Source organism: Carassius auratus, unplaced genomic scaffold (genome assembly GCF_003368295.1).
Source record: "Carassius auratus strain Wakin unplaced genomic scaffold, ASM336829v1 scaf_tig00214714_1_2670353, whole genome shotgun sequence".
NCBI lineage: Eukaryota > Metazoa > Chordata > Actinopteri > Cypriniformes > Cyprinidae > Carassius > Carassius auratus.
In genome coordinates, this window is record NW_020527778.1 from 2,303,904 (window position 1) to 2,316,409 (window position 12,506).

General features: G+C 37.2%; 1 protein-coding gene across 5 annotated transcripts in view; it reads left to right on the forward strand.

Annotated features, from left to right (window-relative positions):
• Nucleotides 1-12,159, forward strand: part of LOC113092647 (anion exchange protein 2-like) — a 36,302-nt gene extending 24,143 nt beyond the window's left edge. For all 5 annotated transcript variants that reach the window (XM_026258315.1, XM_026258318.1, XM_026258316.1 and 2 more), the window contains 17 exons: nucleotides 467-606; nucleotides 2,359-2,539; nucleotides 3,482-3,617; nucleotides 3,847-4,039; nucleotides 4,707-4,812; nucleotides 5,067-5,251; nucleotides 5,369-5,585; nucleotides 6,145-6,351; nucleotides 6,829-6,977; nucleotides 7,279-7,473; nucleotides 7,553-7,798; nucleotides 7,918-8,007; nucleotides 8,667-8,833; nucleotides 8,982-9,235; nucleotides 9,634-9,803; nucleotides 9,988-10,161; nucleotides 10,611-12,159. In XM_026258315.1, coding sequence (XP_026114100.1) covers nucleotides 467-606; nucleotides 2,359-2,539; nucleotides 3,482-3,617; nucleotides 3,847-4,039; nucleotides 4,707-4,812; nucleotides 5,067-5,251; nucleotides 5,369-5,585; nucleotides 6,145-6,351; nucleotides 6,829-6,977; nucleotides 7,279-7,473; nucleotides 7,553-7,798; nucleotides 7,918-8,007; nucleotides 8,667-8,833; nucleotides 8,982-9,235; nucleotides 9,634-9,803; nucleotides 9,988-10,161; nucleotides 10,611-10,691 — 2,891 coding nt within the window. In that variant the 3' untranslated portion in view covers nucleotides 10,692-12,159. The remainder of the gene's footprint in view (nucleotides 1-466; nucleotides 607-2,358; nucleotides 2,540-3,481; nucleotides 3,618-3,846; nucleotides 4,040-4,706; nucleotides 4,813-5,066; nucleotides 5,252-5,368; nucleotides 5,586-6,144; nucleotides 6,352-6,828; nucleotides 6,978-7,278; nucleotides 7,474-7,552; nucleotides 7,799-7,917; nucleotides 8,008-8,666; nucleotides 8,834-8,981; nucleotides 9,236-9,633; nucleotides 9,804-9,987; nucleotides 10,162-10,610) is intronic.
• Nucleotides 12,160-12,506: the final 347 nt, after the last annotated feature.

A 12,506-nucleotide genomic window follows, 5' to 3' on the forward strand; every position in this document is an offset into this window, starting at 1 on the left:
CTGTAATTTCATCCTGATCCTGAACAAAGGCGATGACCTCCCTCTCAACCCTTACAATGAGATTTTACCTAGTGAATGTGGTCATTTGACTGATTTGGGTTATACTGCAGGGACTGTACATGCACCCTGGGAGAAATGTATCTTGAATGAAAATCTGAAAAAATACTTTATAGTACAGTGCAATGTTTTGGATTTTTTAATGTGGTACATAATCATTTTAAGTCCTCACTTACATTTACGTTCTACAGTTTGGGGTTAGTAGTTTTTAATGCTTTTATTTAGCAAGTATACATTAAACTGCTAAAAAATGACAGTAAAGATATTAATGGTGTTACAAAAGATTGCTATTTCATACAAAGCTGTTCTTTGCATGGAAGCGCATAAGAGACCTCTTTTAAGTCTTAAACAGCAAACCGTAGCCTGTTATTTAAATGATATAGATGCGTTTATTGGTCTATTCTTCCAGGCCATCGTTTTGAAGATGTTCCTGGAGTACGTCGACACCTGGTCAGGAAAAGCATGAAGGGTCAGGTGGTGCACATCAGCAAAGACCAAAAAGAGCCCAGCACACGCAGCAGTCGCAAGCTGGACCGGACGCCACACGAGGTCAGACACTAGTTACTGGTTTTTCTAGCTTGGTTACTAGTTAATGTCTGTAATTTGGCTGAAACTAGTATATAAACCCTGCCTGAACTCTCAAGGACCATGAAAAACCAGAAAAAATTAATATATAAAATAAAAATACACTTATAATAAAAAAAAATCTGTATATATTAAAGTTTTTTATTATTATTTTATTTATATATTTATATTTAAATATACACACACACATATAATAATATATATTATAACGTGATGTGCTAACATGGATGCAGCTGAAGCCGCTGGGTTTGCTTCAGGGAATTTTTTATTTTTTTAAGAAGCTTCCCAATGGAAACCTCGACAAGACGCAAGCCTTTTTCACACATGCTCCATCTGCAGTGCGTATGCAGTCCGTGTGCGTTACGTACATGCATTTTGGAAACAGGAGACAAGCCCCTGGTCTAATGCACCACCCTGCTTGAGAAACCCGTTCTAAAAGAATAAACGTTACTTTTAATCATTATTTTATTTGGGTAACACACACATTCTGAATGCCTTCGGCAGAATTCAAATGAGCCATTTTAATCTAGATTAATCTAGATTAATTCCAAGATTACAGTGAGATTAATCTAAAATTTATCTATGCCCACCACTAATATTTATTAATATACATAGATTTTTTTATTTATTATAAATGTGTGTGTGTGTGTGTGTGTGTGTGTGTGTGTGTGTGTGTGTGTATGTATGTATGTATGTATGTATGTATGTATGTATGTATGTATGTATGTATATATATATATATATATATATATATATATATATATATATATATACATATATATATATATATATATATATAATGGCATCAAATAAAATAAGAGCACTTTAAAAATTCAATCATAAACAACTGGATCAATAAAAAGTGGTGGATATTAATTTGTCCAAATGTGGGAATCCTCATGTAATTTTGGTCACTAAGTGGACATAAATGCTTGTTTAAGGTGTAACCAAATGTTCTGTAAAAAAGTTTTAGTGCCATTCCCTCTGACTGGGATTTTGGGACAAATTTGTTATCGTATACACAACTAGCCAGGTTTCAGGTGTCTTTACAAAGTCCTGATTGGTTGTGTCTTTAGTCCGTTTCCCAGATTGAGGCTCATTCACTGCATTCCCACTTTATTTCGTAGAAGCCCGTGCCCTTCACAACAAATAAGAGGAGGATTTTAGGGGGCAGGACCTGATTAAAAATGAATGAACTTCTTTCCTTTCACACACCTCGAAATAAAGAAAAGATCAGCTCAGGTAACGGGACACTGCGAGCCTTCAGACTCAGCCATGTTTTATTAACGCCGTCAGATTGCCCTCTAGACAGGTACACCAGCTCGGTCTTAGGCTAAATAAGTACTTATGGACCCTTTACTTCTAAACAACACCAGTGGATGTTCACACCGCTCCCTGACATCTCATCAGTCAATCCTACTTTAACAGGATGGTCCTTTTAGACTTCTCCAGACGGCTTGCTAAACATCAGAAGGTCAGGAAATGCTGTGTTGATGTACACGCACAGGCTGGAGACATTGTGTCTTAGGCAGATCAAAGCATTGTTAACTTGAGTTGAGTTACGAGCTACTTGGGTTGAAATGCATAGCTGGTGTCTGTAGCTTTTATAACCTTAGCAAGTTGCTTTCATCCAAAGAAAGAAAACCTGAGATAGTTGAAGGCTTTTTGATTGTAAGGCGTTTTAATAGCTGTTTATTGCATGTTGTTTGGCACCAGGTGTTTGTGGAGCTGAACGAGCTGATCATGGATAAAAACCAGGAAATGCAGTGGAGAGAAACGGCTCGCTGGATCAAGTTTGAAGAGGATGTGGAGGAGGAGACGGACCGCTGGGGGAAACCGCACGTTGCTTCGCTGTCATTCCGCAGTCTGCTGGAGCTGAGAAAAACCATCTCTCACGGTGAGAACCTGGAGAAACCTGCAGAAAAGTCTGTTTTATAGTGAAGAGCTAATGTCAAGTTAAGAGCCTTTTATTCTGGTATCAGTGTTTGATAGCATAATTAATTGCAAAAGCACCACAGTGTAATGCTGCATGACGTGCTATGCTACTAAAACGGCTTTAAACTACTATATATATATATACACCGTATTTTTCGGACTATAAGTCGCACCTGAGTATAAGTCGCATCAGTCCAAAAATACGTCATGATGAGGAAAAAAACATATATAAGTCGCACTGGACTATAAGTCGCATTTATTTAGAGCCAAGAACCAAGAGAAAACATTACCATCTCCAGCCGTGAGAGGGCGCTCTATGTCTGCAGTGTAGACTACAGGAGCACTGAGCAGCATAAAGCTCCGTCTGGCGGCTGGAGATGGTGATGTTTTCTCTTGGTTAATGTCAAATTAATTTTAATAAATAAGTGACACCTGACTTTAAGTCGCAGGACCAGCCAAACTATGAAAAAAAGTGTGACTTATAGTCCGGAAAATACGATATTACTGTATTCATTGAGAGGCTACAAGGAATATATCTGCCAAAAAATAGTTTTACTATTTAAATAAAAAAGCTGAAAAGTGAGCAATAATGTGGATTATGGATAAAATATTATGTAATTTAAAAAACAGTGAACAGTAACAGTAATATATATTTATAAATGAATATATATATATATATATATATATATATATATATATGTATGTATATATATATATATATATATATAAACATTTTATTTATTAGAGGATCAACCCCATGAGATGAAACATCTCGTATTCAGATGTTCTCAGATCATGTCCAATGGTTGTCATGTTCATGTCCAACCGTTATAGTTAACGGTTATAACATGTTTTATTATATTAATTAATGAAGATTAAATGGAAGTTTGATTTCTCTCATTAGGAGCTGTGCTGTTGGACTTGGACCAGAAGACTCTCCCTGGCATCGCCCATCAGGTGGTGGAACAGATGATCATCTCAGATCAGATCAAAGCCGAGGACAGAGCCAATGTCCTCCGTGCTCTTCTACTCAAGCACAGGTAGAGCTCGGATATTTGTACAATAATCAGTATCTAAGAAATAGCATGTGATTTCGATGTCTGAATCGGTTTACCCCACTTATAGTCTTTTATTCTCATATAATCTATTGCTTTCTATTCTAATCCATTGGCCATGCCACCACCCGTCCCTGTGTAGATTCACACATGACCCTTCGCAGTCTCTCCTAGTGTCTCTTACCCGCTGGCTCCCTTTCTCTCCCTCCCTTAGTCACCCGAGCGATGAGAAGGAGCACAGCTCCTCATTCCCCAGAAACATCTCAGCAGCGAACCTGGGCTCTCTGATCACCCATCACCAGAGCAGCAGTAACCATCTGTCCCCAGTCCCCGAACTCTCCATCACAGAGCCACTCATGGGGTCCAGTCAAGACAGCTCACTTCACATTGACATTGAGAAGAACGAGGTAATTGGTTGAAAGTGTCTAAGCTGGATTATGTTTTAAATGAGAAGGGCAACCTCTCACTCACTCTCTCTCTCTCTCTCTCTCTCTATACACACACACACTTATGTAATTCTATATCATAAATTACATAAATGTGTGTGTGTGTGTGTGTGTGTGTGTGTGTGTATGTGTGTGTGTGTGTGTGTGTGTATATATATATATATATATATATATGTGTGTGTGTGTGTGTGTGTGTGTGTATATATATGTGTATATATATTGGCACTATAGAAATAATTTTTCGCAAATAATATTTCACAGTATTACTATTTATTGCTCGAATAAAGTCTTGGTGAGCATAAGATACATTAAAATTAATAAATTGATAGTAAAATTTATTTTTAATTATTATTATTGCACCTTAAAATTGAAAAATAAAGAAAAAAAGATAAAATCACCACCAAAAGAACACTAAAATGTTCATGCTGTAATGCTGATTTTAAATACATTTTTAAATAAAAAATGTATTTGCTAAATTAGCATCATTTATTTTATATTTTATGATGGTATGGTGTGTTATGTTTGTTTGTTTATTTTTTGTATTTTGGACTGAAAGCTATCTCTTAAAATCTTTTTTTTGTTGTTTTGTTTTTGTTTTTTGAGTGTTCTTATGTCTCATTATTTGCAGAAAGATTCTGCTCCATCCATAGGCATGCACCGATCCAAATCCAAACATGAACTTAAGCTTCTGGAGAAAATTCCGGAAAATGCTGAAGCCACTGTCGTACTTGTTGGTAAGCAATAATAGTCTGATTCTGAATCCTGTTGGATATCTATCATAATTTGGAACCAGTCCTAAATGACTCAAATAAGACTTCTATAAGAATTGAAAAATAAACTGGAAGAATCAGTTCATTCATTTAAAGACTTAAGAATTGGTTGTAAATTACTACTGAATCCAAGATTATTACAGATTAACAGCAGCATGAACAAACAGTGAATTATTTCACAGAACAACAGAAAATGAAATGTACTGATGTCTTGCTAGGCAGTGTTGACTTCCTGGAGCAGCCCACCATGGCATTTGTTCGACTTCAGGAAGCTGTAGAACTGGACTCTGTGTTGGAGGTTCCAGTTCCTGTTCGCTTTCTCTTTGTGCTGCTTGGTCCTCCCAGCACCAGCATGGACTACCACCAGATCGGACGCTCCATCTCAACACTCATGTCTGACAAGGTGAGAAAGATGGGTGCGAGTCACCACTGCACAAAGTAAAATGAAGCATTGTTCCAAGCCAAAAATTCAGACTGTAATGCCTCGATCCAGTGTTAACCCGATCGCATCTCTCTGCAGCAATTTCATGAATCTGCGTACCTGGCAGATGATCGGCAGGACCTGCTCAATGCCATCAATGGCTTTCTGGACTGCAGTATTGTTCTGCCTCCATCAGAGCTAGGCGGTGAAGATCTCCTGCGGTCTGTCGCTCACTTCCAAAGAGAGATGCTGCGCAAGAGAGAGGAGCAAGAAGTGGCTTTACTGTCCAAAGAGCCCAAGAGCCTTGAAGAGAAAGGTCGGCATTGACCTGTGCTGCTTTGGTTCCAGTTCAGCTTTTATTTGGGTTTTCTTTTATATTTGTGTGTGTTTGTTTGTTTTGATTTCAATTTATATCATCTTTTTTTGTGCTTTAGTATTTTTTATTTGTTTTTCTTTTGCTCTTGCATTTCTTTTCTTTGTGCTTGGTTTTTTCTTTTGCCTTTGGTTTTTGTTTGTTTTTTTATTTGTGCTTTTGATGTTTTTTCATTTTATTTAAACGTTTGGTTTTGTGTTTTGTTTTTCTTTTGCTTTTCTTTATTGATTTTGTATTTGTGCTTGTTTTGATTTTTTTTTGTGTAGTTTTTCATTTTATGTAGACTTCTTTTTTGTGCTTTTTGCTTTTTATACTTTTGCTTTTACTTTGTCTTTTCACTTTTTTATTGAATGTTTTCTTTCTTTCTTTCTCTCTCTCTCCCTCTCTCTTTCTGTGTCTGTGTGTTTATGGGTGCATTTTGTTTTATTTTGCAACTTCAGTGTCTATTTCAGTATCCTGTTTTATTAATAATATCCAATATTCTCTCTTTGTGTGCAATCAGAGGCTTTGCTGGCACCCTTAAAACTAGAAGACGACCCTTTACGACGCACAGGCCGTCTGTTTGGTGGGCTGATCCGTGACGCCCAGCGCCGTTACCCAAAGTACATCAGTGACTTCAAGGATGCACTGAACCCCCAGTGCATGGCTGCTGTCATCTTTATTTATTTTGCTGCTCTTTCTCCCACCATCACATTCGGAGGCCTTCTAGGTCAGTTACACTACCGCTCTCCATATTGTCTGTGCTCTTACTGACAGAAACATATTGAGAAGATAGACAGTGTTTTAAAATGTAAATTATTGTAAAGGCAAATTTATTTGGAAGTCGACTTTCAAAGAAGGCTTCAACTCTTGATGCAAATAAATGTTTTGATGTTGCATAAGGGTTTTGTAACAATGACAAGATGAATGCACACTGTAATCAGAGCTAAAGACTGTCTTTTTTTGACCAGGCAGTGTACACAGTATGTCTTCAGATCTTCTAAATGTAATCGGTGGATTGCTTCCAGAACTGACTTAAATGACTTCAGACAGTCACAATCAGTTATGAAACAAAAGGTTATCAAACAATCAGTAACTCTGATCCTGATTAAGAATTTTGGATTACTTAAGCTTGAGCTCCAGACAGTGTGTGTGTGTGTGTGTGTGTCCGACTTCTCCGTTTAACACTTCAGTCTTGTGTGTCCAGGGGAGAAGACTGAAGGCCTCATTGGCGTGTCGGAGCTGATTGTGGCCACTTGTGTTCAGGGTGTGTTGTTTTGCCTGCTCGGGGTTCAGCCACTTCTGGTGGTGGGCTTCTCTGGACCAATCCTGGTGTTTGAAGAAGCTTTCTTCTCTGTGAGTCTACACTACCTGGTTCTCCACCAAAAACAAAAAATATCATAGATATGCTGTCAGGTTCACCCCAAAATAACCATTGATTCTATTATTTATTCAGTGTTTCCTTAGTCCATGATAAATTAGCTCATTGGTATTTATTGATGCGTGAAGAATTTATGATTAAGATAGTATAGTAGTAGTTAGTCTTTAAATGTTTCATGTTTTTAGAATGTTGAATCTATCTGTCGTAGTATGCATAAATAAAATTGCATATGATAACATGAATGAATAAATGATCCTCTGTCCTCATCTTCTCCAGTTCTGTAAGGGCTATAATATGGAGTACCTGACAGGTCGGGTTTGGATCGGTTTTTGGCTCATCATCATCGTAGTAGTGATGGTGGCCTTTGAGGGCAGCTTCCTGGTCCGATTTGTCTCGCGTTTCACCCAGGAGATCTTCTCCATCCTCATCTCTCTCATCTTCATCTACGAGACCTTCTCGAAACTGGTCAAGGTAGTTTGGATCATCTTTTGACTGTGTTTGTCTGCATATATGATCATGAAGTCCTCTTGACTGCTGGTGTTTCCCACAGATATTCCAGGAACATCCTCTGAGACGCTGCTCTGCTACGCTTGTTGATGTGAACAGCTCAACATATAACTCAAGCATGGAGGATGTCACTTTAAGTCCATTAGCATTGAACAGTAGTACGCCAGAGACGGTGAAGGTGGTCGGTGAACCTAATACTGCTCTGCTTTCCTTGGTGCTCATGTCTGGGACCTTCTTCATCGCCTTCTACCTCCGCAAGTTCAAAAACAGTGCCTTCTTTCCTGGCAGTGTAAGATGCTATCAGATGAAGTGAAACCAATATTGATTGATTAGAACTTTACAAAGGAACGTGAAGTTGTTATTTGTCATCTTCTGTCTAAAATAAGTAAATCTATTTTTTTTTTACAGCTAAGAAGAGTTATTGGAGATTTTGGAGTTCCTATTGCCATTCTTATCATGGTTTTGGTAGACTACAGCATTCAAGACACGTACTCACAGGTGAGGATGGATAGTTTTCACTTTGCAGGTGATTTGATGAATTTGTTTTATGGATATATAAAATCGTCCAGTTTGTTAATGAGATGAGTTATGTTCTTTATTATAAGCACAAAGAATGTATTTTTCTACTTCATTTTTTATGTTTTATGTCCATTATTATTATTTTCTTCTATTTCTTGCTTTTATTTTATATATTCTTTTTGCCTTTACACTCTTTATATTTTATTAATATGAAGTGTTCCTGTGGCTCAGTGGTAGAGCTTTGCGTTAGCAAAGCAAAAGGTTGTGGGTTCGATTCCCAGGCCTGAATGCACTGTAAGGCGATTTGGATAAAAGCATCTGCTAAGTGCATTAATTTAATTTAATTTTAATTTATTAGTTTTTATTTTATTTTTTGATTGACTTTTTGAATTAATTTTCTTTATTATTATTTTGTATTATTGTAATTATTTTTATTGTAATTTATTTATTTTAATGTTCCAGCCTTTATAATGTATTTTTTATTTTAATTTTTATTTACTTTATTTTTATATTTTTTTATTTTAAGTAGTTGTTGTAGTAGTAGTATTTTATTAATTAATTTTTTTTCTTATTATTTTATTCACATATGTATTCTGTCTTTTTTTAAAAATTGTAATTTTTTATGCTGCACCCTGCAGAAACTGAGCGTACCCCGAGGTTTTTCAGTGACTAGTCCTGACAAGCGAGGTTGGATAGTCAATCCTCTGGGCTCTGATGGTCAGTTCCCTATCTGGATGATGTTTGCCAGCATCCTTCCAGCTCTGCTCGTCTTTATTCTCATCTTTATGGAGACACAAATCACAACGTGAGTCCCCTGCCATGTTTTGTCTCATAATAAGTGTCTCATTATATGTGAACATTTTGTGGAAAAGAATTATTACACAACAAATATAGGACTAAACAAATGTATCTCTGATTTATGGTACAGTATTAAAGATGCTCTCTCCGTCTAGGTTGATAGTCAGTAATAAAGAGCGAATGCTGGTCAAGGGTTCAGGTTTCCATCTGGATCTGTTGCTCATCGTGACTCTCGGTGGCACCAGCGCTCTGTTCGGCCTGCCGTGGATGGCCGCGGCCACGGTCCGCTCTGTAACCCATGCCAATGCCCTCACCGTAATGAGCAAAGCCGTCGCCCCAGGAGACAAACCTCGAATCCAGGAGGTCAAGGAGCAGAGGGTGACCGGGTTACTGGTGGCAATATTTGTAGGTGGGTTCCAACAATTACGGATTCTAACATTTTTTCATTTATACACATCCAGATACAACACAAACTGCTGGTAACTTAAAAAAAAAAAACAATTATTAGCAGTTTTATTATTTGATAGACATTTATGTATTTTTTTTAATTTGCTGTTGCCAGTGTTTTAGAAAAAATAAGCAACCAAAGACCTACCAGTACAGTCTATTTCTTGTTTTACCACAATTTAAGGTAAAATCACTGTAACACTTAGTATCTTGTGGCATATTTCTACTACATTGCAAAATATTTCTTAACATGCACATTAAATCAGTGTTAAAATGACTAGTGTATGTATTTGTGTATGAATGAAATAAATGAAAAAGTCTATAAAATGTCTTCATACTGCAAATTGTGGTTGGCTGTAGGTCTCTCCATAGTAATTGGCGATCTGCTTCGTCAAATCCCCATCGCTGTGCTGTTTGGTATCTTCCTTTATATGGGTGTGATGTCACTGAATGGAATCCAGATGACAGAACGGATTCTGCTGCTGCTGATGCCCCCTAAATACCACCCTGATCACACCTATGTGCGCAAGGTCAGGACTCCAATCTGATTTTTGTTTATTAATAAAGAGGATTTTCAATCATTGTTCCCTTAAAAAGGTAGTGTGGCAGTAACATACTGCAGTACTAGTATCAGATGCAGACATCTTTATGGTTGTAACTAACAGTACGGAAGGTAGAACTGATTTGTTCTGTGTATCTTGACTGAATCCTCAGGTGCGGACCCTGCGGATGCATCTGTTCACTGCGATACAGGTGATCTGTCTTGCCGTCCTCTGGGTGGTCATGTCTACTGTGGCATCGCTGGCTTTCCCGTTCGTTCTCATCATGACCGTACCTGTCAAGATGTTTCTTCTGCCGCGCATCTTTAGCACTCGTGAAATGCAGTGTGTAAGGACGTTTGCATGCTCAAAAACCACATACAAAGAATTATGAGTCTATAATTTGCAATTGCGAATTTATATTATGCATCTCTGAGGAAAAAAAACAGAATTGCGAGAACTGGCAATTGTAAGAAAGTATTTTTTTCTTCAGAACTGGACTTTATAACTCGCTATTGTATGTTTATATCTCTATTCTGAGAAAAGAGGTCAGAATTGTGAGCCATAAACTCGAAATTGCAAGAAAAAAGTCAGAAATGCAAGATTGTATCACTCAATTCTGAGTTTATAAGTCAGAACTGTTAGATAAAAAGTTGCTATTACCCTGTTTTATTCATAGTTCAGTGGTGGAAACTGGCTTCCATAGTGCACAGATGTATCAAGCACAAAAATATATATTCAAAATCATGCTGACTAATGCTGTTTGTGTGTATTTTCTGTCTCTCTTCTTATTCTCAGTTGGACGCTGATGATGCAGAGCCTACTTTTGACGAGAAGGAAGGACAGGACGAATACACAGAGATGCACATGCCAGTCTGATCCACGCTCGCAGCTGTCCGTCTCTTGCCTGTCTTCCTGTCAGTCACGCTATTGGCCAATAGGACAGTTGCTTTAAAAACCTTGATAAACCAAATGGTACGGCGAGTCCCGACGTGCTATAGAAGCGAGAATAGTGCATTACGTGGATCTGATCTCCACCCTGCATTTCTAGAGACTCATTTCATGTGTATTAGAGAGTTTGAGCTGCTATCACGCCGTTTAGCCTTAAACAAGCGTGTTTGTCTTCTGTGAGGAACACGAATGTAACTTATGGGGTCAACTGGAGGTTCCTAGCACCATTCAGGGCCCATGCAATATTATAGTAATTTATAGTGAGTATTCATGATCAAGAAGGATTCCCAAGGTCCATTTCATGCTGCATGTGTGTCTGTGCTTTTAATAGTTTTACCAGCTTCTCTTTTATTTTCTGATTTATGACCCAGCATATATTAATTCACACATTTGACAGTATTTTTTTTTCTTCGTTGCCATCCGATCGTGACACTTTTTTCCCTTTCGAAATTCCATCTAAAGAGGTGTTTTCTCTGCTATAATGCATACGTCACACAAACCCCTAACCTCTCATAATAACTCCAGATGTGCAGTTTCTGTATATTATATATACTGTATATGTTACATGCAGAGCGACTGAACTCTGTTTTAGAGAATGTATTTGGTGGTAAATGGTCCTGAGGGATTTTAAGATGCACTAGTGACCTACTTGGAGTCTGTAAACCCATTTTAAGAAAAAGAAAAGGTGCGTCCCTACAGATGATCACAGAATTGTAGTGTTAGGGTTCTGATTCAGTTTATCATGGTTTATTTATAAGACCTCAGCATTTTGACTTGATAAACTGGTACTTTCTACCACATCTACCACAAGTCTTTCCGAATACAACATTGAACTAACACTAAAACAGAAGCCTGTTCACCAGTTCACCAAACGCACTGTATAGATTTTGATTTACTTGGATGGGAACCGTATTATTTATGTAAGTTCATGAGGGATTTTGCCACAGAATTCCTGAATAATATCACTATTTATTTTTCTCATCATTCACAAATACCCCACTTTCACTCAGGTGAATCTGCACTAATAACATTTTGATTCAATACACTTCCACGAATGGTGTGCACAAACCATTAGGAATAAAAATGACAAATGTAACTTATTTGGTTACGTTAATTCAGTTAAGCATGTTATGTTTGTCATTTTAGCAGCATTACACATTTTTTCTGAATATTTTGTCGCTTTTTATCTGTTTTTTTGTTCACACTATTGTGCTTTAAACTACAAAACAAGTGCTTTACATCTTATTTACATTCCAAATGATGATTCCAGAATCGGATGCGTGTTAGGATCTTTTAATTCTAGGAAGATATTATGTTAGTTTTATATTGCTTGAGATCATGTATGCGCTAACTCATGACATCTGAAGAGCGAACTCAAAAATAAACTGTGTAGACGTAATTTTTTATCCGACTAGGAATGGGTTTGACGTTTTATGTCATTATTTGAGCGTACAACGTTATATAGATGAAGAGTATTTTTATAAAAGCATCCTCTTGGAAGGACATCTTTGTCAAAATGGAGTTATTCACGTGTTCTGTGCCAACTTATTAACATTATATGAAAGATTATTTTTAATGTTGTGTAAAATTTGGGGCTTTTTATTTAAAAAACAAAAAGGTACACAGTCGAATGGAATGTGAAAACTTTGAAGCTCAAGATTTCGGAAATACTCGGAATACAGAATACATCATACTTTGGCACTGTTGTTTATCTTTGACATTCCCTCTGCCCCGTATTCAGCG